Here is a 27,025-nt window from a genome sequence, read left to right as displayed (position 1 = left end):
ATTTCTGTACAAAAAGGTTTAGCCAATTGCCTTGGGAATTTACTTTTTTTTTTATTTTTTATTCCCGTAAAATATTTGCCATTTTAAACCTTTATAGCATTGATTGGCTTAAAAAAGTAGCGGGAAATAAATATGTTTGTTATGAAATAATAATAAAACAGAGAGTTTAAAAAAAATATTAATAAATATACAAAAAAAATAAAATTAAATTGCCTCTAACGAATAAATGTACAATTTCAATTTCCAACAGTCAAATATTGAAGATTGCTTACTAAAAAATCCTCCAGAGGTCTCTACAGCGAAAAGCACACCTAGCACCTGTCTCGCTCACCTGCGAAAGCTCGGCCTTCGCTTTAAGCTCCGCTCGGAGCTTCGCTCATCGAAACGCGCACCTTTGCTCAGTTGATTCGCGCAGCTTGAGGCCAACAGTTCGAATACGCGATACGCGCGCATGCGATTTACCGCCCAACCGCCCACCACCCCCCGCCTCCAACGAGAGTGCGAGCGAGAGGCAGATAGAGAAAACTACTCCACGCTGCTTGCCAAACTAACAAAAAATTCGTAGTGGGTGCTGAAACGAAACCGAAAATCGACAAAAAATTTATAACGCACGAAATCCGTGAAAATACGAGTATTTAACAAAAATAAATAATTAAAGCTGTGCGTCTGTGTGTTCTGTTTCTTGGTATTATATTGTGCGTGTGTTAAAAGAATACTAAAAAGTCGACAAGTGCAGAATGAAAATCATAAACAAAAAAACAACAACAAGACGGGCAACAAGTTTTTTTGCGTAGAATCCAACGACGGGCGAAATTCCAAGTAAATAAGCCAACCTGCCAAGTGTTGTTTTTATTTTTTTCAAAAAGCGCGAATATTGTTGCAACTCGTTTCGGTTGTTGTTTTCACAATTGTTGTTGCTGTTGTCAAAGCCACACAAAGCGGGTCAAATGCATAAATAAATGAATGAAGCGAAATGAAACGAGCCGAGAAATAAATGCAAAATATGTTGTTATTATCATTTGGCCTGAAGCGAAATTAATTACAGCGTGCATTGTCATTGTTGAAATTTTTTAATACAAAATATCCATATCTCAATCAGTGAAGTTTATGTAAAAAAAAGTTCGCTGGTATCTTCTTCGAAACTATTGCCATCCCGCTCCGACCAAAAAAAAAGCTCTATAAACAAATGAGTCTAACTGCTAGATGCGTTTGCACCTGAGCACCTGCGGATCGCCTCCACCAATGGCAGCTAAAGTGAGTTCAAACCTTATAGACCCCCAAAAAATAACCAAAAAAATTCCCATTAAGTCAATACCTTTAAAAACTGACCATCTGCATGGTGCAAACTATCTTACCAATTCGGTTCTCACGACACAAAATCATAGTACAAACACTGCACACCGACACCTTTGAACTTTAAAAGCGGGAGAGTGCAAAATCAGCCAGGCAGCGTGTAACGGTGCCACAGCCGAAACTAAAGCCAAAAGCAAACAGACATCAATGAGCAATTCGAAAAAACATAACAAAACTTCATCAGCCAAAAAAAAAAAACCCAAAAAAAGGAAAACACCAACAAAAACAGACCAAAATCGGGCCCACAAAAAAGGTTCCGAGCTGAAAAAAAAACAACTGTTACAGCACCAGCACTGCACTCGATGGAACTGTGGGATGGAAAGCTTATAAAAGGCTCTCAGAATTTCGTAGAATTAAACGGTATAATGGGAAAATATTAGTCAAGGTTCAGGGGATTTAAATGATTTTTAAGAACTTGAGTGGAAAAGAAACGATTAATATTTTAGGGAACATTCTAGAGGTTCCAGAACACCTAACCTATTTTTAATAGCATTATTTTATAAAAATTATTTTTCATCCAAAAGTTATTATTATTATAACACTTTAAATGCCTTTCCTTATACCTTTCCGTTTGTCTCTTCTTTAAAATATTTCCTGTGTAAAAATAAAGAACTAGCCATGTTTTCGTAAAGATAACTTAATGACTTAGGGCCGGTTTCTCGAGTGCCGGCTAACATTTCTCGAACAGATAAAGTCCCTGCTAAGGCATTTTGGCTTTCTCGAGCATAAATGTGAGAGCTAACTTTGACAGGGACTCGGAGTCCCTGCTAAGCGTTTTCGACTCGATAGAATGACAGCTGATTTCCCGAAGCCAACTATGAAGATGAAACGAAATCACAGCTGACTTTTCCTTTAAATTATACCCAAACAGCTGATGAAATAATCGAAGCACGCCATTTTTTACCCTTCACAGCACAATTCTGTGCGTTAACAGCACTCTGTAATTGTTTCTCGTTCAGATAAATTAAAGCAGTCGAGAAAGCCAATTTGCTTTTACGAACAGTTTATCTGGTATTTAAGTTTTTCGAACAGATAGCTATCAGGGACTTTGACAGGGACTCGAGAAACCGGCCCTTAATGACCAAGATAAAAAACCCATTTAAAATGTAGAATTTGTTCACTTAAGGGCAGCTACGCAGTTGAAAGGGTTTCCAAGATAGACTTCATAACTCTTTTTATTTTTTTTATTTATGTGTATTATTTATTTAATACTATCTTAGGAACAATAACTTAGTTTGATTTATTTAAAAGAACGTTCTAAGCCTATGTTAACAAAGAAGTAATAAACAATAGAAGAAGTTATGACCGGCAGCCAAGGCCTTTGGATAATTTCCATTTAAATTTATTTATCTGACTCTGTGAAGCCCCATGGGATTTTCAGACCAATAAATATACATACATCACCCACTGTATGGCGACTGCATTTAGTGGCCATGTCTCTAACTGTAATGGACATGGACAGTCGCGAACCATGGAGCACTTGTCGCAGAACAGGTTTAATCTCGTATTTTGCGTCTGGTTCTGTTTTGTTTTTTTACTATATCCAATATATGTATTTATTAATGGCCCATGCATTTTTCCATATATTTTCCTGCTGACCTCCGACGATCTGCAGGGGCAAAACGGAATCACCTTGCCGTTCTAATTTGCCAACTGCCACCGCGAGTTGCAGTAATAATTGGAGCGTGGCTAATGTGGGGATTAAGAAAGGCCAGAGGTCGAGAGCTCATTAGCTCTGGGAGTTGGCCTACAGGCCATGCCCCTTTTTTCCATATATACCCATAAGTAAATGTCCCCCAAGGGAGTCTACAAACTAGAACTTTGCATTGTCGTCAGCTTGTTTAACATTTAAAAATAAACTTATCATAAATCGTGTAAACACAAATAGCGAATTCAAAACTGTGTGAACATTTAGCTCGAGACTCGAGTGCAAATTGAAAAGTTGTTTGTCCGGCCGCCGCAGAAGTTGACCATAACCATAACCATAATACGGTGGCAATTCGAAGCGGATGGTAAAAAGAGACGCCACCGATGATCAGTTTGTCTGTCTGCCAACCGGTAAATTATTTATCGAGCGGTACGCGGTGAGCGGTATGGGGATTCAAAGCGGATCGAAACCCAGCAGTTGGTAACCGGACGCTGCACCGGAGCATCGCATCGCATCGCCGGGCTAATTGCATTGGAAATGGATGCTAACGGAGCCGTTAATGTGCCGCCAATGGAGCATTAACGCTGCTAGTTAGTCGCCACTTGTGGGTCTTCGTCTTATGCAACCGAGCTGCTGGAGTGATTTTTTTTTCTGATTTTTCTGTTTGCTGCTAATGCCGGCGGAGCTTTTCGGTGACTCAGTGTAAGGTATGCGATATGGTAGCTATTCAGGGAAATAGATTTCTTTACCTAGATCCAGGTAAAGTAATCACTCCTACTTCAGGCTTTGAAGAAATTGAATATTTTTTCGACGCTAAACGGAATTTAGTTTTTAATATATCATAATAATATTTTTTTAAGGAATATTTAAAAAAATGTATAATTACTGCTTTTGGTTAAGATTATCTAGATTAGTAATAACATAATACACCTAAATTTCATAACTGATTTTTTGTTCATGAATTAATTGCATTTTTTTTTGTAAGAACTTTAATTTTTTGATTTATTATACGTTTAAACAACTATTTTTTCAAAAGTAAAAATGTATTAGTTTTTTATTTCATTTTTTTGTAATTTTGGGCATTGCTTTAAAAATAAAAATGCATTTTAAATTTAATTTATCTCATTTTATCCCAAAATATTCCTCATTCCGAGTGTTTACTGTTTGAGTTAAGGTTTATTTCCAGACTGGGTCTTTTCTGGGGAGCGGTTCGTGTACTTTGCTCTAATTAGTAAATGCAGGGCTCGCCGTCTGTAACTGTAAACAGTTTTATGGGCGTTTTGCATTAAGTACTTCGGGTACTTTAGCAAACTGCGCACCTCACAGACTCCCACTCGATGACTCATGGGCGCGTCTAGAAATTCCATGCAAAATCGGTCACTGTAGAAAAGCGATCAGTTCCCCTCCATCGCGATCTCCATTGCCACATTGCCACCTCTATTGAGTTAACTCCAAACCGCCCACGCGTCTTTAAAGGCGGCACCTTAAAAGTGCACAATATAAGGTAGATAGAGTATAGAGTCAAATGAAAGCCTTGAGCTTGACAAAAGAACGAGCAAATTGCAATTTAAGAGGGGGGTAGATTTTACTTTAATTGGGAAGTGCAGCGAAACACACCCTGTTTCACTTGATCCCACTTTAAATGAGGTGGTTTTTGGATGTGATGGGCATGAAATGTTTTTGATTAATGAATTACTTACTGCTTTAGAATTTCTTATAATATTTTTTCTTAAAATATTTTTTTTTGTGATTTGAAAAAGTTGCATTTATATCATCTTTGATTTGTTTGAAATTTATTTTTTTTCCTTTACATAGTTAAACATAGTTTCTGTCACTTGGGGAAATTGTAATTCAAAGTTTAATTAATCCGAAAATACTTATTTTATATCATAGTTAATCTTAGATTTCTTTGATATTTATTTTTGTTTCTTTTATAAAGCTTTACCAATGTTAAACTATTTGAAATATTTTTTGTAATTCTCCTTGTGTAAATTTTAAATTTGCTGTTGCGAATATATAGTTACCCTGCCGATTTTCAATAAATACTGCCTCACCGTTAAAGCGGTTAGTGTGCCAAAAGGCAGATTATCTAACCGGAGCAGCAATTGTCTCAATAGCAGCGTTTTCAACTGATCACACACACTTTCCATCAAACATCAGCAGCTGCCACTTGCGCTTTCCTTTAGCCTTTGCATAACCACACACGCAAATCTCCCATCGCTATGACTACTATTCCCCATCCAAAGTTAAATCCCCTTATATCCCCGGACACACTCCATATTGCCTGACCGCAAACTGCAAATTTGCCTTAATGACTGCGTCGGCACGTTAACTGTCATTTTCAATCAAATCAACCCATTCCCCTCTCCATATAGAGGTACATGTATCCCCCAACCTAACGCGATTTTAAGTGCAGCCCATTAATTTTCAGCGCTTTTTAAAAGTCTTGCACAAACGGAGATGCGGATTGAATGTTACCAATCATCCAAATGTGCACCCTGCGGGGGAAATATATAAAAGACTTCAATAAAATGGGATGCCAAGTGGGAGGCCACTTCTTGAAGTTTACCGAAAGTATTAGCTAATCTTATGCCATGAAGAGATATAAAAAAATACCCCAAAATAGCTGGCAAATATTTGCGCACTTTGGCGTTCATAAGAGGAATTTCTAGATTCTGCCTGGTTCCGAGAACCAAACGTGTAAAAATCCGCCTGGTACAATATATGATTATAGTGTTGGGCCAAAAACAATGGGGCATTCTTACGTACGTGAGTTCGCAGAGCCATAAGTATATTACTGGGTTCAGGGTTAATTATTCTATTGCACGCTCAAAATCAGCCTGAAACTGAAACTCGGATTGAAACTCGGAACTGAATGACTGAATGCTGTGCCAAGTGTATGACTAAATTATGCATTATTTGTATTATTAAATTTGTCGGTTGTTATACAAACAGTACAAGCACACAGTGTTAGTTACTTAATATTTATTCTACATAATTATTTCATTACCCGCAAAAAAGGAAGTTGACGACATCGTCTGTCGATTTTGTCATGCGTGGCTTGGATTTTAAAACAAATTTTGAAGACGACTTCACCTTCATGGTTGACAAAGTACTCGAAATATTCATAGGAACTAAACAAATTTGCGTCTCATTCACGATTTCATAAGCTTAATTTCTATATTTTTTTTTAGGAATTTTTAGACTTATTTTTATAGAGCGCAAGCTACTTTTTAAATTAATTTGCGAATCACTTTTTATAGCATTGATTTGATGTATGTACTTTCCAGCACTAATAAGTTAATCTTCTAACTGGTTAAAATGACCTTTGTAAGCGTCTTATTACAAGTTATAATTAGCTAACTGTTAGATGAAGTCTAATTATTCCCCCATCCATTTTAATTATGGATGAGATGCGGCATTCCAGAAATACATTGATACTTCCCTGGCGCCCCTCTATTAGCATTTTAATCAAACAATGTATAAGAATAGGTAATTTTCAACCTAGTATTAAAACAAAATCAACATTTTTTAAGTTAAAAAAATCTTTGTAATTTTCAAAGTTTAATTCATTTCCTTGCCTAGGCAAGATTAAGAAGCGATCTATCTTACGGCTTCCTATTCATATCCCAGCTGCTCTTCGGTTGCACTCGAGACTTGAGTGATTGCAACAGAAACTGGCAATAAAATTTGCATTTATTTTGCCCGCGATGTTTTGTTTTACGAGTGTGTTTATGCCAAAGCGCCGCAGATCGCTCCCGGCTGATAAAATCAACGGATTGATAAACATTTTTAACTGGCCGTGTCGTGTCTTTGCTCGTCCACGATTTCCCAACGCCAATTTGCATGTTTAATCAGCTGTGGCCAAGTTTAACCCATTGTTCGGAAGAAATACTATACAATACAGCGGCAAAACAAAGCCGCAGCATCGCACGATTGGTTTGGGTGGGCGTTTTGTGTGAGATGGGGAATTTTACCTATCTATCTATCTATTTATCTAACGACCAGAAATTCTTTCGCACGCTTGCTTCAAATCCCCTTTGATTTCTCGACTGCGCACTTTTGTCAATCATCGAAAGGAATCAAACAAACAACCAGAGAAGCACTCCAAAACTCATCCAATTGTAAGCCACTCCAAAAAATATTTCTGTTCATTGTGCAGACGTTGATTGAGTTTGAGAGCCCAACATGACAAAAAATGATTCTAAGCTGATTTTTTCGCTATTAAAAATGAGGGTACACACATAGGGTAGTAAAATGGTAAAAATGAAGTATTAATAAGTTTAAAAGATTTTTTGTAGAGTTTTTTACGTTAAAAAATGTTAAAAAATACTTTGAACAAATACATTTAGAATTTTTAACTTTAAAATATGTTATTATCTTAGGCTACAAAATTCGTTAAGAAGTATTTTTATTATCTACAGTATAAAAAGGTATTGTGGCATTTTTATTAATAAGTACATTTTATTTTCTTGGGCTACAAATCATTTATTGTAGACATCTTTTATTATACCCGTTACTCGTAGAGTAAAAGGGTATATTAGATTCGTGCAAAAGTATGTAACAGGTAGAAGGAAGCGTTTCCGACCCTATAAACTATATATATTCTTGATCGGGATCACTAGCCGAGTCGATCTAGCCATGTCCGTCTGTCCGTCTGTCCGTCTGTCCGTCTGTCCGTCTGTCCGTCTGTCTGTCCGTCTGTCTGTCTGTATGAACGCTGAGATCTCGGAAACTATAAAAGCTAGAAGATTGACATTTTGCATGCAGATTCTAGGAGTTCCTACGCAGCGCAAGTTTGTTTCAAAAGGGTGCCACGCCCCCTCTAACGCCCACAATCGCTAATGTACGATTTTAAAAATTTCAATATTTTGGAAAAGTAAAAATGCAGTTTTATTGTGTTTATCAATACCTATCGAAATGTAGAAGAAATTTTTTAAATCGGACCATTCGTTAAAAAGTTACGGCGGATCAAAGTTTTTCTCCATCTCCTTCGCACTCCCTTTAGCTGAGTAACGGGTATCTGATAGTCGGGGCACCCGACTATAGCGTTCTCTCTTGTTTTTTTTATTAATAAGTATCATTAAGTCGCAACACCTTCTTGTCTCCGTCTCCATCTCACTTCTTTGTAATCGTATTGCGCGCTTTGGCAGTTAAGTTTAGAACGCTGATGTTATAACAAATTAACAAGAAATATAATCATATAAAAACGAGCGCGAACGAGCGAGTCAATGGCATTTTTCTTATAATTAAACTGGGAGCGAACTTAATGAGCAAGTCGCGTCGGCAGGCACACAAAAAAATATCTTCGAATTATAGCCAAATTACAAAGAACATATAATTTAAAAAATGGTTATCATGGCTGCCCTGTTCTTTGTGATCATCAGTTTGGCATTAGCACCGATCATCATCATGCAAATTTTTTCTTTCTTTTGCGGCTTTTCTTACATGGCATCCTGCTTGCCTCAATTAATCATGGAAACTGCCAATGGCCGAAAAAAGAAGTTAAGGCTTAGTTTTTTTTCTAGCCAACGTGCGTTGAACTTTCGCCAATCCTCTTTGGCTAAAGACTAGAAAGGTTCTTGGGCAAAGTAAAAATAGAAATGCTATGCGCATGGCTTTGTCTCGTTTGCCACACTCTATAATTCATCAGCATAACAAAAAAAAGAATGATAACTAAAGGCGAGGGTCAAAATGTGGACTCATCATCCGCTCTGTAAAAACTTTTGGGTTTATTTCTTTAAGCAACCAACTAAAAATTACGCAAAGCAAAAGCCGCACCCAGGCATGAAGGCTTCTTGTCTTTTGAGCTCGAGTTTTGAGCTCGACAGTTTATGCCGCATACCAAATCGAGTGAAATTGTCAACGTAATTTTGCGCAAGCCGTCGCCAAAAAGGCCTCTCGAACACTATTTTTTTAATTGATTCCTCGCCAGGCAATGACACACATAGCCATAAAAATTCATACATAGTTGCTTATGTTTTTAATGGCTAACAAACGACGAGGCAGGCGCACAAACGAAACTGACAACAGGGCGTATGCGCGATGCGGCTTTGCCTTTGGCTTTGGGCTTTGGGATTTTTATTGAGCCGCTGATCGGTTTGCCCGACCTCAGTTATCACTCTTACTTACCGCGAATTATAATTGATGTTTGCCCACTGCGATGGCCAAGTCGGCTGTGTATATCTTTATTATACCCTTGCAGAGGGTATTATAATTTTGGTCAGAAGTTTGTAACGCAGTGAAGGAGACGTTTCCGACCCCATAAAGTATATATATTCTTGATCAGGATCAATAGGGGAGTCGATATAGCCATGTCCGTCTGTCCGTCTGTCCGTCTGTCCGTCTGTCCGTCTGTCCGTCTGTATGTCTGTTTCAATACCGTTTGCGAGCTCAGTTTAAAAGCTAGCGCCTTGAAACTTTCACAGTCGTCCTAAAACATGTGTACGCAGATCAAGTTTGAAAGCCGACCCGATCGGACGTCTATATCCTATAGCTCCCATAGGAACAATCGGATATAGCTTTCACAAAAATGAAGATATTTCGCTCAGTGTAAGAGCTATTGGCATGAATCTTTCTAAATCGTATTTTTTTGTGCGTACCTTGATCAGGGTAAAAGCGCGTGCCGATCGGACGTCTATATCTTATAGCTCCCATAGGAACAATAGGGTGAAATCGGTCAAAATTTGACGTTTTTCAGGATATTTCGCGCAAAATATTAGCTATTCCCATGAAACTTTCCAAATCGTATTTTTTTGTGCGTACCTTCATTAGGGTAAACGCGCGTGCCGATCGGGCGTCTATATCCTATAGCTCCCATAGGAACAATAGGGTGAAAAATTTTAAAATTTTATATTTTCAATTATAAAATATTTTGTTGTTTATTAATTCATGTTGCTAGTCTAGTCAAGTTTTAATTCGTAAAATCTGCAAGGGTATTAAAACTTCGGCTTGCCGAAGTTAGCTTCCGTCCTCGTTTTTTTCTGATCTGCTATAGGGGTCTACAATCTGATGAGGGACCTTAGTTTCTTAGCCTGGTGTCCCACGTTTTTTTTGGGGCTAGCTGTTTCTAAACTGCAAAAAATATGGCTTGAATGTCGCACTTGACAGTGGAAATAATTTAGATATTTTATTGGCTTGGCAAGGGTAAGAAAAGACATTAATGAGTCTGCCGAGATACCCAAATTTATGACTGACTCACTCAAAATTTGGCCATAGGAAAAAATATTTTTGACACCGAATTAAAAATTATTTTTTTAAAAAATGAGGCAATTTTGCATAAATGGTTTTTGATTACTATTTTTGATAGCTAATGAAAATTGTATTGAATATTTATCCATGTATCAACACTTAATATTGGCACTACCTAAGTGCTATTAATTGATCACACAAACTCTTTTTTTTAACACTGCACAATTTGCCCCAAATACAGACCCTATTATTACAACGAAACGCACTGTGCACTTAGCTAAAAACCCGTTCAGTTCCACACTTGTAGTGCATTTTCTCTCTTCTCTCAATGATTTTCGCCGACTGTGATTTTCCATGACTATTTGTGTGTACCAATCAACAACATTTCACTAATGCACTCCGATCTCTCTTCCGACATTTGCAGCAAAAGGCAGGCCTACGATTTCCCAAAGCAGCAGCACAGATAAGTCGACAGCACGACTTGAATTATTGCACGCAACAGCAGCAGCAACATCTACAGCAGCAACATCCACAGCAGCAGCATCTACGGCGGGCAGAGAAAGGGGAGCCAAAGTAACCAAACAGAAGACGCAGCTTCATTCTACAAAACAATTGTGGAAAAGTGGGAAAACTCGTGTGTGTGCCAGTGTCTGTGTGTGCGAAAAGCGAACAATAGAAAAAACCAGATAGAAAATCAGCAGAGAAAACAATCAGCCAAAGCAGCAACATAGAGCAGCAGCAACTATAATTTTAGATCTTTTTTTATTTGGTATATGCTTCGGTTACGATGTCGTTGATGAAAATCCATCGAGGCAATGAATCATTTTGCTACAGTTGGTTGTTGTTGCTCGTGGCATTGTTGTCGGCGGAGGCAGCAGCAGCAGCAACATTGAGTGAAACGCAGACGAATGCAACTAATGGTGCAATTAGAGAGCCGCCTTTGCAACTGCAACATCAGCAGCAGCAACTTCAGTTGAATGCGACCGCCGGCGACGGCGAAAGCCGAAATTCAGCGGAAATTTTCAGCCCCAGCGATGTGGGTAAGTTTTCTAGCATTTATTACCCCCCGTAAAAAACACACACGAAACACAGAAAAAATTGCCAACTAGCCAAAATAAATCTATGCCAATTATTGACCAACTGGCGGCAGCAGACGAAACAACAATCGCCGCTGCAACATTCGAGTCGAAACTGAAAAACTGGCTGGCTAAAACAATTGGCCCGGCCAAACACAACGAATGTGGCCGAAGAAGCGGCTTTAACTGCAGGCCACTTTGGCCTGGCATTGGCCAATCTTTTGCATTTTGAAAGCCAGAAGTGCTTGTCAACGTTAGTTGAGGTTGTTATGAGACAGAAAGGAGAATTGGTTTTATGTGCCCGCTTCCTTGCATTCAATTTTATGTCTTCGCTTTCAGCGGACACCACCATCAGTTTTGGCCACATAAAAAGAGGGGCTTAAACATTTTATTTCAATCATTGGGGCTTTTAATGGGGCACTTAACGTTTTTGGTGAATTCTTTTTATTTCAAGCGACTGTTACTAAAACGATTTTAAGTGGGAGCGCCCCTAATACATTGATATAAATACATTTTTATTGAAACATTTTATAATATTTTCTAAAATTTGAATAAAATTAAATAAAATTTGTTCTTAATTATTTTATTTTAATTTTTTTTATTTTTTATTAGCATTAATTGGAAAAGTAAATGGTTTTAAAAAAGTAAAAGCTATATTTAAAAACATTAATTTGTATTGAACAAATTTAAAAAAAAGAACATTTATCCCAAATAAATGTAATGGCATTTTCTATTCAATTTTCATTTTTTTTTATTGGAAAGAAATAGCATAGGAAATTGATTTCCTTTCCTCAATACTAGTTTCTTTATTGTACAATTGCTAGACGTTCACGCTTTACCTATTTCCCTATGAATATTATTAAAATGAAAGTGAAAGAAACGTTTAACTTTTTTGTCCATTGAAATACATTACTATTTCAGCTAAAATATTTCCAAGAAAAATATTAATTAAGTGCTTCAAATTAGTTAATTAATTTTAGAAAGGTCCCCAGCAGAAGTGTGACCCCTTTGTGGCCACTCAGGTTTATTAACACAAGATGCCACATTAGAGATAAGCCCACAAAATGCGAGACCCTATTGAGTTGCAACCGTCGAAACAAAATATGAAACGGTTCTGCAAGGGCAAATGTCGAGGTGAAGATAGCCTAACGCTGATTTAGCCTTTCATAAACGCTTTTTAACCATTAAACGCTGCAAGTGCTCGACGGCCAATGGATTGATTAGACCGGCTCTTTTGTCCATGGCTGCCTCTCTCGGACACTCATAAATGTAAACAGTAATTGTTATTTCAATTAAGTATTTTCATAAACAATTAAGTTTGGACTTCGCTGGTTTCTCAAAATGCTACACTGCGTGGGTGTTTCAAATCGAAATGGAAATAGTGCTTTGCATTTAAATGTTAAATAAATTCAATGGAAGACATAAGTGTGTTTTTTATTGGAACAAAGTGTTAGGCCTAGGAATCCAAAAAACACTCAAGCTAAAATGTTGTCCACATCTTTATTCATGAACTTTTTGTTTGGCCTAAGTCTACATTTTTACTACGTTTTTTTATGGCGGCCCAGAGGTAACTAAACAAATGTTAATGCATTTTGATTATGCTTAATTTATGCCCGATGAATGGGCATAATTTTCGGTTTTTTTACCTCTTACGAAATGCAATTTTTCGAGTTGAACTGGCCAGTTGTAGGTGTCGTTTGCTGGCCACTTGAACACTCGAGATACTTGGCCAAAAAATATCAATATTGGTGTGGCTCGGTTTGGGTTTAAAAAAATTTGTTGTGTGCTCATTACGTTTACCTGTTTCTTTTTTTATTTTCCTTATTTTTTCGGGCTGCTCTGAGACCTCATGTGCGTCGGTATTGCGTAATACCACCACTCGTTTAGCAGGCGTAGTGAAGCTTTAAGTTTCGAAGAAGAGGAGCCGAGCCGAAAGAGCAAATCTGAAAAGTCAACAGAGAGTCAGCCAAGCAACCAACCAGTCAGTCAGCCAAGTGCATTTGCAGATGCAGCAGGGGAAACCCGGGCGTATACGCAATATGAGGGCGTGCATCAATGTGGGAAAAAAAGGGGTAACAAAAGAAAGAAACATTGTTGCTTGGAAGAGGTAAAAAGCCCCTGCAACTGTTCAAATATTAAGCCCTTTCACGTTGCCTACTACCGTATTACGTACTCTGATTCGGATTTTGGCTTTACTTTGCTTTGCTTTGCTCTCAATATGTAATAACAAATATTCAATCAAAACATTTGCTCTGTTCATTATTCCCCGGGTTCGAGTCGAGACTCACATGTGTAAACAGCCCAGCGAACACACAGATATCGATTCCATTATAATAGATCTTCGTCACGGAACTAATCGATCGATGGTTGTGTTCAGGTTCAGTTGAGCCGGATGGCAAGGCCAAGAATTATTTACATATAATTATGTAAGGTTTTCAGCCGAAGAAAAACGTTACAGAAAAATAAATACGAAAGATAACTAATAAAACAAACAAAGAATGGGAATGTTAAATGATAATTTCTGTGACTTTTGAAGTCATTAGATTTTGGTATTGAGATATAAGAATATGGTTTAGTTGTAAAAAATTTTAATTTTAATATATTAATATATTAAAAACCTTGAAATTCTTGAAATAAATCTTATTATATTATTTTTAATTATCTTAAAATTGGTTGTATAAAACACATTGAATACTAAAACTAAAAATTATTTAAATTAAATTCGTATGTTTATCTATTTTCTAGACATTTACAATTTTATCCGAGTGAATCCCCTGAAATGACTAAGCTAATCTAATCTGCTCGTTTTTTGAATTTTTTGTTAAAATTGCTTGCTAAAAATAATTGCTGAAGCCGAATTGAAATGCAAATATATTCAAATCATGTTTTACCTGCAATAACCCAAAAAATGATTTAAATTGTTAGGCAAAATTGTTTTGTTTTCTATTTCCTGGATATTTACATTAATTTCGCATGGTTTTTGCCTTTCAATTGCATTTAATTTGAAGACCCAAATTCGCATTCCCAGTTGGTAACTTTGTGGTTGGCGGTTGTTTATTTTTTGTACAGCTTTTTTTTTGCTAGGAAAAGGAAATAAAATGCGCAATTTGTGTTTCGGTGGCCACCGTTGAATTTCGATTTAGTGTGTTTTTGCCAGATTTTTTTTATATAAAATGTTTATAATTTCTTTTTTATTAGCTTTCGTTGCGAAAAACTGTGGCCAGTGGGGGAAGTTTAATGAACCCTTTCTTGACGTACCAGGTCCATAATTTTGTTAATTTCCTTGGCTGTTGTCTTTCGCTTTCTTATGTTTTTGTGTTTTTTCGTGTGCGTGATTAATAATAAAACCGCTGGTGACCCAAAACTTCGGGGGAAAAGGGTTACGCAACTATGCGATGATTTACTGGCGACTTAATTAAAATCCGTGGGACAAAAGAAAGCGGCCAAATGGCTAATGATGGGGGTGGTGCAAATGTTGTAGTAGTTTCAAGTTGCGTAAATACGACTTGGATGCGACTGATGACTGGATGATGAGCATGTGCCACGCCCCTGTGGCCATTTGCAACGCCTCAATGCACAGGTATTGAAAAGCTGAATTCGCTAAGCCAAACAAAAAAACGGAAGCCAAAAGAAATAAAAAATCCTAACAAATCATGAACAACAAAACTTTGTAATTATCCAATGTTGCAGGTCGTATTGTTGGCCATTTAAAACATATGGGGCTCCCTTTTCAAATGGGAACCTAAAGTGGAAATCGCTCGCTGAGCCGGTAATTGCGCAATTAAAAGGTCAGGCTATTTTTTATTTTTTATTCGGGGTGTCGGCAGTCTGTCAAGGCAGTTAAGGCGGCAGCCAAGGGTTAAAGCCCAAGACCCAAAACCAGGAAGCCAAAACTAAAACCCAAGCCAAAACGATTCATTTAGCGGCATTTCACGACAACTTCAGCTTAACTTTTTCAGCTCCATTTCCGCATTGACATCCGCGATGCTTTTTGGCTTGCATTTCTTCGCTTTTAGCCATCGGTGCGAGTACCTTTGCCATTTCTCTTGGCTCTCTCACGTCGTCGCTGGCAGCTGCACTTCCTGCATTCGACTGCATTTCGTGGCATTTTTCACTGCACCCACAAAAGTTGGCTGGCAGCGATGGCTCCTTCATTGGCCAAAGTGTCGAACCGGACAACTTTGAACTGGCTGCAGCGGGGAACTGGACTCGATGTGGATTTTATGAGTACATAAATGTGTATTATTAAGTCGGGATTATCAATTTTATACGATTTATGGTTTTAGTAGAGGTTTATGGTATTGCAAAAAATTAAGAAAATATTAGCAAATTTATATACCTTTATTTAGTTATTTATTAATCGCTAATGGAAAAATCCTTTTTTGGCTATTATAAATTAAAATAAATTTAATTTGCTAAAAAAATAGTCTCTTGGGGGTATATTTAAATTTTAGTTTCATTATTTCTTTATTAAAATGTATAAATGATTATTTATTAAAATCTTAAAATAACTTAAAACGAAATATTATACTGAAGTTTCATTTAAATTTTATAATAACTAATTGTATAAATTAAAACATAAATTAAGTATTATGTTTTTAGAAAAATGCGACATATAATATTGCAATTTCCGATTTTTTTATTTAAAATTTATTTATAAAAAATTTATATTAATTTATTTTGATTTAATGTTAATACAAACAAAACAAAAAATACTTCAGTATTATATTTTTATTTATTTTGATATAAATATAATGCCAAACTTGCAAATTTAGTTTTTTTATTTTTACCCAACAAACTACTTAATTGGTATTTTCCCGTGGGCCTCCGAACGAAAACAGCTTTTCGTTGGGGATTTTCAAAGTCCACTATGGTGACTACACACCCTCGATAAAACGGAATTCCCCGTTATGGTTAAGGAGCTATGCGGCATTCGCTGCCTTTTCCCATTTCATTTTGCGTTGCATGCTTCGATTTCACATTAGAAATGCTTTCGATTGGCGATCCCACCAGAAAAAAAAACAACATGTCTTGCATGTCTGCAGCCCAGTGAGTCAAAAAAAAATACAAAATAACCAACAAAAAAGAGTGCCGAAATAAGCAAACACGTTTTAGCCATGAACGTGGGACAGGATAGGGTGCAGCAAATACTGCACGCTGCAAACGAAAGCGAAAGAAGCGAGGAAAAAAGCTGGGAAAAATTACAGAGACAGAGCGGCAAGAAAAAATTGCAACGAAAGCGGAGAAAGTTTTTTTTTGGTTTCTGCCAAGGCGGCATTTAAAATGTGTATTTATGAACCGAACGTCGACTGTCGTATCGGTGTGAGCGGTTATGAGTGCCTTTGTGTAGGTTTCTCGAATGCAACAAGTTGAGCACAAAAAACAAAAACAAACACAAATAGCAGAGGCTGAAAACCAGAAAGCAAAAGTGAAGTTGCGACGCGTGAATTAGTGCCAGTGAATTAATGAAAGTTTTCAGTTTGGATTTGCATCTGCTCATTTCGATTTGGCTTTCTTTCGCTGTCCAGGAAATTAAATAAAATGATTCAGAAAGCGATGAGTCAAGGTCAGAAAGTGTAAGTCTCTTCAGACGAACACGTTGGCGTGAATAAATATGGAAAGAGAGATTAATAAATATTATTTTAGGCGAACGTTTAAGACATTTGATTAACAAGTATATATATTTATTAATTCTTGGAAAATTGCGAATCATATGTTAGCCAATTTAAGATATTAGATTCTTCATTCTCAAAGTTTTTTTTCAACCTCTCTTAAGGAATTAAATTACAATTCATTTATTAATAACCTTTCAATGGCATTATTCAATTAACCTTCATTCTACAAATTACATTTATTTTTATTACCGAATTCGACACATTGAGTAATAAAAAGTAATAATTAGTAAAGTCAGTTATAATTAATTCCCTTCAAAAACTATTTCCGCTGAGTCTAAAGCATAACAATAATAATTCACATTTAATACAATACCTTAAGTAATTATTTATTATATTTGTATCGAAAGCCGAAATATATTTATTTTGTAATAGTGTCAGTATTTCTTAATAGGGGTTCTAAATGATATTTTATGCATTTTTTAAATTTATATTTTATTTGTCAATATTAAAAAGGTGCGTTCTACATTTTTTAATATGTTTAGAATAACTTGATTCATGAATTATGAATATTCATTTCACGTTTAATGACACATCATAACCGAACTTATGTTCATTATTCTTAAATATTCGGTCTATGTGTCATGGCTGCGTTTGGTCGGAAATTTCCAAATTTTTTGTCAATTTGGCTGGGCTGTAATTTGGCTTTGGCGGCCTGTGCAACGTTGCGTATGATTGACATTTGTGTCACTCGTTCGTACCTATGTGATTATGAATTTTCCGCTCATTGAATGGTATTTCATAATTCCGAATGTGACACCATTAAATAAGTTTAGACAATCGAATCAAACACAGCTGTCAGCACGATGAACTGCATTGCGTGAGCGATTGAGTATCTGTATGAGTTTTCCAAGTTTTCTGTGGTGTCTGTGTGTTATTTTACTTGTTCGTTTGTCAATTAGCAATGAATACAAGAAATAATAATAAAAACAAACTGCAAAGTCAGCTGTCTGTCAGCCGCTGCCCACTCGTGTCGGTAATTTATTTTTAATTAAAAGTTCTAAACAAAAGCCAAGACATGCGATTCATTCAAGCGCTAATATCGCCATCCCCCACTCAAACTGCCTATCTATAGTTTAGTTTTGTGTTTTTCCAACTCAAATGTACTTGATAAACTGCGAGAAATAATGAAATTTGGAACTGAAAACAACAAATTTTAAAACCTAAAAATGTAACTTTAATATTTTTACCGATTAATTATAGACATTTTTACCTTTCAAAGGAAAGTTTCTGTTTGATCTCGATCTATATTAATATAATTTCAAGTATTAGGATTTTTTAAGGTGTACTTATATCCACATTTATTGTGGCTTTGGGTAGCATCTGTGCAATTATTGGTCGGGGAAGGGGAGGGAATGGAGTGGGATCAACCTTGATGGGCTTTGTGCGGCAAACAGTGAAGACTCATTAGCTGCCAAATAAACTTGGCTTTTTTCGACCAGAATCGCCAGTCGAACCGGGCGGGGTCTTCTCCATTGTTTTTTGTTTTGGCTTTCGGGGGGCCAGAGTTCGATGGCGAATTTCGCAAAAATGTAGAAGCTAATGCTGGGCATTAGTCACGCCGTCGCATCCGTTTGATGGCTGCTTTGTTCTCCGCTGGCGATGAAGATTAATCACCTGCCAAAATGCTGCACAATTTTCGGGCATTATGTAAGCAGCTCGCTGGAAGTTAGGTAAACAGCCAGCTTAGAATTCCCCCAAAACAACCCATTTCGCAGTTGATTTCTGGCAGGTCGCAATACCAATTTGCCAATTGTCGGAGCTCCAAAAATAGAAGAAAAAAACATTTCTGAGTGGAGAACCGTTTCTGATGCCCGTCTTGGGTTAGTTGGCCATTGGTTTTGGTCCGCTTGGCTCAACTTGGCTCACTGTCGCAGCCGAAAAGATCGTGTATATGACCAAAATCAAATTAAAATTCCACAACGCATGCCAAGCGGCGGTGGCGTCGATGGCCACGACGGCAACGGCAGCATAGCTAATGCCAAGAAGTCGCACAGGCCAAGCAATAAGCCATAAGCCATAAGAAATGGCCAGGCCGTAGTTCCCAATACCATAAAGTTGTGGGATTGAAAGGAAGCCAGTGCCTAGGGGAACACCCTTTCCAGAGGCGGAAAACACCTAAATAATTTAAATAATGTTAGCTATCTTATAAAAAGAACAAACAACACGAAATCATTTTTTCCATTTTTAGAAATTATTTCAACAGAAATTATTTTAAGTAAATAAAAAAGAATTAAAAATATATTTAAACTACCTACGTCTTGCTAATTATATTTATTTAAATCGCATGTCATAAAATGCTTTGATAGGTTTGCATATTTAGCAATTATTGTAATAAATATTGCGATTTATTTTACAAAATTAATTTAGAAAAATTCAAATCATAGTTAATACTTCGATTTTGTTATTGTTGTTACATTTTGTACAATAGATTTTCCGAATTCGAAAATTTGAAAAGTAATAGCTTTTGCTTAAACTTAAAAACCTTTCTAACAAAACAATTTCAAAGCAGTGATCGAAAACGTATTTTATAAATAAAGATAAAATATTTAACACCATTATTAGTTGATCATAAAATACTAGGATATTTTTTTGGGAGTTTTTAGTCGGGAACTACAAAATAAATAATTCCTGAGTCAAAATTTCTTGCTATCTTAAAATATGGCTTCTCCATTCCAGACCCCATAGTTAATCCACCTTGTGGCAGTATATAGACCGAATGATAGGCGCAGCCGATCCGATTCGCTGTCTGTGACTGCGACTGGTGGCCAAAATGGCAGCGGACGGCAGCTTGTCGTTTCATTGAAGGCATCGCTTTTGCTTCGCAGAGCGACGTGACGAGACGCCCAAATGGGTTGCACAGAGCACAGTACAGTGTTGTACAATCCGGCAGAACTGCAAACCGAATAGTGGAAAACGCAGAGCGAGAAAACGAGAAACGACTTGGCCAAAACAAAGACAAATTGTTTGGGGGGCCAAGTCGAATCCAAAGTGGCCAAAATGCGGCAGCCGGCGGCAGTGGAAGCGGCAGTGGCAGCGGCGGCATCTCATCTGCGGCAGCAACAACTTGTTCTAGCCGCCTTGCCGCGCTTGAGAAGCCCACAACCTTGGCCTAAACTAAGCAGCCAATGAACTAAATGTTTGTGAAAAGCCCGGCTGTTTGTTTGCTGGCATTGTTTTGCTTTTGCTTTGCCTACTTACCATTTTGGCAACGCGAAAATTAAACAATTGTGCAAGCAGCCGCCGCTTGTAATTGTTTTGCCCGTTTGATTCCGCGGGTCAAAAGCAAAAGCAGGCCCGCGGATTTAGGCCCATTGCTCAATTTTGGCTTTAATGACCAGCTGCCTGGCCGGAGGCACATAGAACATAGAAGCATAGATAGCATAGCTCCGAGGCTATTTAGTTAATTAACAAGTTGGAGCGAAAATGCAGCAGATATATCGGTGAACCAGTTGGCTTGCTGGCTGTTTTGGCCAACTGATTAATGGCCCAAAGAGCAGCCTCGTTTCTCAAGATGTTCAAGATGTTCATTCGTCTGTTTGTTAATACCGCAAAACGATGATGGCTATGATGAGGCGGCCTTACCCTAGGCAAAGTTCGCATTCCAAACGGGTTTCGTGCTCGCCGCCTGCCTTAGTCGCATTTAATTTCCATTTCGAGATTTGTTTTTCCAATATTTGTCACGATCTGGCGTCAAGAATGCCACAGCCAGGCAACACAACCTACACTGCAATGAAAACTGATAAGGAAACGGGGTCGATATAATCACGAAAAAAATGATATCTCGATTTAAACGCTTAATGCAATTCAAGAAAAATATTTTAAATTATTCTAGATGCCTGTTCCATGCATAACTGAAATTGATTAGCATTGCATAAACGGTTTGCACATAAACATTATTTTGATTTAATTAAATCGTTGCAAAATCAGAATAAAATAAACAAAATTGTCTGTATTATTTATAAATATTTACATGACTTTTTAGATCGTTGGACATTTGGAATAGATTAAAGTGCATTGCTTAAATGTTTAATTTTTATTCATAGAAATTGATTTGAATGAATGAATTTTAGCTGATTCTCTATTTCTAATTTCATTTAGTAGGTTTTCATCCAGCACTAAATTCCTGAATTCCTTTTCTTCAATAATAACAAAGGAATTACCATTTGTTTTTTTTTTAAGCCAACTTAATGCTGTTAAGGAATTCTGTTTTTCTTACTTACTTACTTACATATGATTGCAATCGTAATTGCTTTAAATACTCGATTATAATAAATCTTAGATTCAAGATAACTTCAACCATTGTTAGTCTTTTCTTTCGATTAAAACTATTAATTTACTCTACTGAATCTATTGAATAATTTCGTTATGTGTAGCCATAAAACCGCTTTGAAAATATGCCAACCATTCTAAGTAAATATTTTTCCATTCATCTCTGCTTATAACAGATGCGGTTGGTGATAAACCCACCACTTACAGGCCCTCGGGTGCCAATCGACCCTCGATTGCGCCACCACTGAATTCGGCTCAGGATCGTGAGAGAAGGCTGAAGAATGTGCTGGCCGCTCGTCGCACGGCTCTTCATAGAGGTGGTTTCCGTACGAGGATAGGAACCACCGGAAGAAGTGCCATTTCCCCATCAGCAGCGGTGGAGAGTACTTCGAAAGCGCCCAGTGACCCCAGATCGGTTTGCATTCGAAATTGCACCAAGAACTTCACACGTCGCACCACCGCCAGTTGCATGCGACAATGTGCGAATTTCACCCGCATGGCCATGGCCTCGAATGGCAATAGTTCGGTGGTTCTAAAGAGTTCCAAGGCAGCTGCTGCCTCTTCTTCGGGGGATCGGGATACCAACGAGATCCTCTTTAGCGACGAGTCCTCCCACGGACTTTTTGTGGTGGCCAAGGAGCAAAATGCCACTGTGAATCACATTGCCGATGGTGGCACTAAGCCATCAGGCAAAGGAATACCCAGCAAAGCGAACTCAATGGAGGAGGCTGTCGATGATGAGGATGAGGAGGAGGATGACCTTAAGCCATATGTCTACTTTGGAGCCAAGCTCCCACCCATTCGACCGGGTGGCTTGACCATTAAACCAGCCGAGGGGGATAATGAACATCCGCGAGTTCTAGAGGTTTCAGTGGATCAGAGCACAAGCACCACAACTAGCACCACTTCAGCTCCAGTTAGCACCTCTAGACCCACTGTCTCTACAAGAAGACCTTTGACCCCTGTAGAGCGAAGTCGCAGTAAATACAAGTACCATATGAGGGAAAGGGGTTTTGCAGGAGGAAATGCACCACCACCAGCTGCTCCAGTTGCACCACCTGCCTCGCCAGTGAGTCGAACGAGGTATGTGGGTTCGGGAAGACCCACTGCTGGTTTAGCCGATCCTCTCCAGGAACTAAAACAAACAGAATCAGAAGTGGCCAAGCCGGTGGTGCGTAGAGTGGTGCAAAAGGTGTCACCCTCATCTTCAACACCGCTCATAATCACCGTGTTAAGTGCCGAGGAGGAAACCACAGTGGGGCAGGCGGAAGAAACCAGCACCACCACAACGACAACCACAACTGAGAAACCCTCCACAACAACTAGTACAAGTACAAGTACCACAACAACCACAACTACACCACTACCAAGCACCACAAAAAGAACAACCACCACTACACCAGCACCATCAACAACAACGAGTAGCACAACTACTACAACGAGTAGCACAACCACTACAACGAGTAGCACCACTGCCATCCCCACCACCACCACAACAAAAGCCAATTCCATCATTGAAAAGGATAAGGAACTTATAAGAGCCTTGGGGCCTGCTCTAACCCAAGAGATAAACATCGAAGATGCCAACAACTTGATAATATTCTGCAATAATACCTCCGACTGTGGAGTCACACCACGCAGTCACACCCATCAAGCCCACACCACCGATTCCAGTCCCAAGATCCTTCGCACCACTGTCTTGACATCCATACGATCCACTGTGCATCCGCGACCCACTAGTACGAGTACGAGTACCACAACCTCGGCACCACCACAACCACCGGTGGTGACTGTACCTTCCAACGAAGTCTACATCGGCATTGTAGAGTCCTCCTCTTCGGTTCCGCCCCTGGACATCAGTTCCACGGTGATAGCCAATGAGAGGGATGTAAATCTGGAGATGAGACGCATGAATCTGGTCACCTTAGTTCTAGTGGCTGTGGGTGTAATACCTCTAGCCGCCATTATCCTGTATTTGGTGAGAAACTATGTGGTGCGACGTAGGGCCAAACAGGGTGAGGTCTTCGATGTCTGCATCACGGATCAGCAGCCCATTTCGCCAGTGAAGAAGGTGGACTCCAAATACCAGATGGATGATGACGACGACGAGGTGGACCATACGCACCACCAACACACGCAGCACCACCAGCATAATCAGCACCACCAGCAGCAGGCGATGCCTATGTCCCAATCGAATCAGCGGGATGCCAACCACAATCGATATGGAAACAATGATGATAAGACATCGCTGGCCAGCGAGTACCAAGAGTTCGAAAGGAGTAATATCCGACTGAAGAGCCTCCTGGGCGAGGGAAACTTTGGTCAGGTGTGGAAGGCGGAAGCTGATGATCTGAGTGGCCATTTTGGAGCCACCAGAATTGTGGCGGTGAAGACGATTAGAGCCTGCAGTGCACAGGTGAGCCTAAAGGACGAGGCCAACATTATGCGGAAGCTGGGATCCCATCAAAATGTTGTTACTCTTCTAGGGGCCTGTGTAGAAAGTGGTGAGTACTTGAAGAAGGTCAAAGGAAGGTGCTAAGCAGGGGTAAAGAAAAGGTTATGCAAGTAAATTAATTTATATTTATTCTTTTCAGAACCCCACATGCTTATTATGGAATATGCCATGAGGGGACGTCTTCTGTCCCTTCTGAGAGCCGCTAGAAGTGCCACAAACATATTGCCAGCCTCAGTGCCAGGAGGTCGAAGTCTGGCTCCATTATCGCCACGAACCTTAGCAGGATTTGCCCTGGATATAGCCTGTGGAATGGAGTACATAGCAGGCAGAAGGGTAAATAATACATATATTTAAATTGAAATAAAATCTATAATAATTATTTTATCTCCAAAACAGATTGTCCATCGAGATCTGGCTGCTCGCAATGTCCTGCTCGATCACAATGGCATGTGCAAGATCTGTGACTTTGGCATGTCCATTGATTTAGATGCAGAGCGATTGAGGAAGGAGCAGGAGAAGAATGCAGCCAATGATTTGATGCGACACAATGCGCACAAGTTCAAGTTCGACTTTGGTAGCAGATACATCCTGCAGCACTGGCAGCACACCTTTGGCCAGGGTCAGGGTCAAGGTCACTGCTCCTCCAAGGACCATCATCCGCATGGGGAGAAGAAGTCGCATCATGGTCACGATACCATTGGCAAGCGACACGCCCTGCCCATCAGATGGATGGCTCCGGAGAGCCTGCAATACCACATGTTCACCACCGAAACGGACATTTGGGCCTTTGGCATCGTCCTGTGGGAGATCGCCACTCTGGGTAGGTTTTTCTAGAGATTGGGAAGCCAAAAACAGGAAACCGATAACTATATAGAATTAATATTGTATCTTGAGTATCTGGCTTGTAGATCATTAATTCTGAAGCAAAAGACAACACCAAAAAACATGACTAACCTCTTGAGATTTTATAAATCTAGCTCTGAATTTATTTAACTAACGCTTACATTGATCCATTATTATAAAAAAAAACCAATCAACCATCAATTCAAATTAAAAAGGCAGTAGTATATTATTAAAGCATTAATCTTTTAAAGAACCCGATATCGTCATTTGTGAAGTCAAGAAGTGCAGTAAATTTAAGCATCGATTCACGACTCTTTGATGAGATTATTCAATTTGAATTTGTGGTTAACTGTCTATAAAAAACACATATATATTTTTCTTTTTAATTTCACAATGATATTCTTGATTGTGCTTTGTTTTCTTGTCTTACGTAGGAAATTAACTTTATCTTTTATTTACAAAGCTGAAGCTTTCATATTTTGTTTAAACTGTTGCATATAAACTTTACACTCAGGCAAAAAATTCTATAAAAAATTGTAACTGGACAATATTAAGCATATATATTTATTTATATTATTACAAAGTAATTTCCCATACAGTGGACTTTAAAAAAATTCTAAAAAAAAAACTTTAAAAATAAAAAAGATTCTAATATAATTCTTCATATTTCAGGCTCTACGCCGTACTCCCAGCTGACGGGACGCGAGGTCATTCGCCGGGTGCCCCAGGGTCTGAGGCCTGATCTTCCCAAGGAGAGCCGGCACGAGTTCTACAACCTGATGTCGCGTTGCTGGCACAAGGAGCCGCACATGCGACCTTCGTTCGCTCAGTCGCGGCTGGAGATCACAAGGTCACTGCACAAGTGGGTGGACGACGACTCGGCGGCCTCCGATTACATGGACGTCAGTGGGTTCAGCGAGGATCTCGAGCACGGAGTGGTGTACTTCAACCACCGGATATCGGAGTTCGAGTGCGAGATATGACGCTGACTGAACCGACCCTGACCCACCAACTAACTGTGCATCTCAACCACTCCATCCACAACTCATCCATCGTCCATCAAAACATCTCTTTGCCTATCCGTAGTTCTTTTGAAATTTTCCATTCTACCTTGTGACGACGTGCTTGTCGAGCAGTATTATTTGTATTTTATCGTTAATTTCCATTTCGAAACCCCCCACACAGAGAGTTTCTTTCATTGTAAATATTTATTTGTTGACGCAACAAAATACGAAAATGCTTATGATTTACGTTCTAGGCCTTACGATTAATGAATGGCGCTACCTATGCCTAGTTTAATATTCGTCACTTAGTTCTTCTAGTCTGTATATCTGAAATCCCATCTTCGAGTTGAGCTATTTCCCCATATGGATGTAGCCAAGATTTGACTGCACAAGAAGCAGCTTTGTAAGCCCCATCAGTTGTGAATTATGAATCGTTGATTTAGGCGTGCAGCGCATAGGATCTATGTAATTGTATTGATATCTAGCTATAGAATTGTACAAATAAATTAATTAAACACGAAATATAATTATGATTATTACACCAGTTGAATTGGGTTTAATTTAAAAGCGCATTTATTTCGTGGGTTAAATCTGCATAATGGTCGACCTATAGACCTCTCTTATATCCGGAATTTATCTTTAATTTTGGACTTATGGGCAATATTCATATCTTGACGACTTATATCTTAAAATAAGTCAGGCTTGAGTTTTAGTTTAAAGCCCACTGTAAAGTTAACAGACTTCATAAAGTTGGTAAGCTTTTCTGTTAAATTTGGTAATCATGTTAACTTTATAATAATAAAGCTTTTAAGTTTTTCATCTGGTCTGGCATCTTTTGAACAGATCCCAGGAACTGGTTCCAATTTACTCAGCGCTTAATTTAAATGAAATTGTTCATATTTTATTAGGGCTTAAAAAATTATATTTTTTTAAAAGGACATTATACCATTTTTGACCACTTTAAACATCAAACAAAAAACCAGAATTTAAATTTATAAAATTTTCGAATTAAATAAATTTTTATTTTAAATAAATTGTCCTAAATATACATATATGGGTACTTTTCATAAAACCTTGAAAAGGTGATAACTAGGTGTATATTTTTCGAACCATATTTTATGCAAATCATCAGCGGGTACTTTACAAATTTATAAGGTTTAGTGAAACCCAAGCAGACTAAATTAAAAACCGGAATTGTTTTGAGCAAAGAGTTTTCATCGGACAAAAATAAAAGGCGTAAGTATGCATAATTATAACTTATATGGCATGTCTTTTGAATATTAACCTGAAATGCAAAACCTAAAAGGCAAACCTGATTATTTTCAATGTCAATGTTCTTGTGCATTCGATTAAGAATTTCAAAGGCTAGTGACTATTCCAAAATGCAGTGCTAGCAATCCTCTGATAAACTGTCTTAACTTACGACCGGAACTCACATATCAAAAAATAAAGTAAATATAAAAATAAAAATGAAATGTGCAAATTAGCCAAGTGCATCGCTATTTTTATGG

The 27,025-nt window shown here is 38.2% G+C and overlaps 1 protein-coding gene across 1 annotated transcript; it reads left to right on the top strand.

Annotated features, from left to right (window-relative positions):
* Positions 1–396: 396 nt before the first annotated feature.
* Tie (Tie-like receptor tyrosine kinase) lies at positions 397–26,058 on the top strand. Its single transcript, XM_044394476.2, has 6 exons — positions 397–1,254; positions 10,617–11,232; positions 21,389–23,716; positions 23,807–24,000; positions 24,064–24,487; positions 25,183–26,058. The coding sequence occupies exons 2-6, from the start codon at positions 10,980–10,982 to the stop codon at positions 25,491–25,493; spliced, it is 3,510 nt and encodes a 1,169-aa protein (XP_044250411.2). The 5' UTR covers positions 397–1,254; positions 10,617–10,979; the 3' UTR covers positions 25,494–26,058.
* Positions 26,059–27,025: the final 967 nt, after the last annotated feature.

Source organism: Drosophila takahashii, chromosome 3L (genome assembly GCF_030179915.1).
Source record: "Drosophila takahashii strain IR98-3 E-12201 chromosome 3L, DtakHiC1v2, whole genome shotgun sequence".
Lineage (NCBI taxonomy): Eukaryota > Metazoa > Arthropoda > Insecta > Diptera > Drosophilidae > Drosophila > Drosophila takahashii.
Note: the sequence above shows the minus strand (reverse complement) of the source record. Positions and strands in the feature narration are given on the sequence as shown.

Coding starts and splice junctions, on each gene's coding strand:
- Tie (XM_044394476.2), top strand. CDS start 10,980: ATGTCGTTGATGAAAATCCATCGAGGCAATGAATCATTTTGCTACAGT. Junction 23,717..23,806: donor AGGGGCCTGTGTAGAAAGTG/GTGAGTACTTGA, acceptor TATTCTTTTCAG/AACCCCACATGCTTATTATG. Junction 24,488..25,182: donor GTGGGAGATCGCCACTCTGG/GTAGGTTTTTCT, acceptor TTCATATTTCAG/GCTCTACGCCGTACTCCCAG.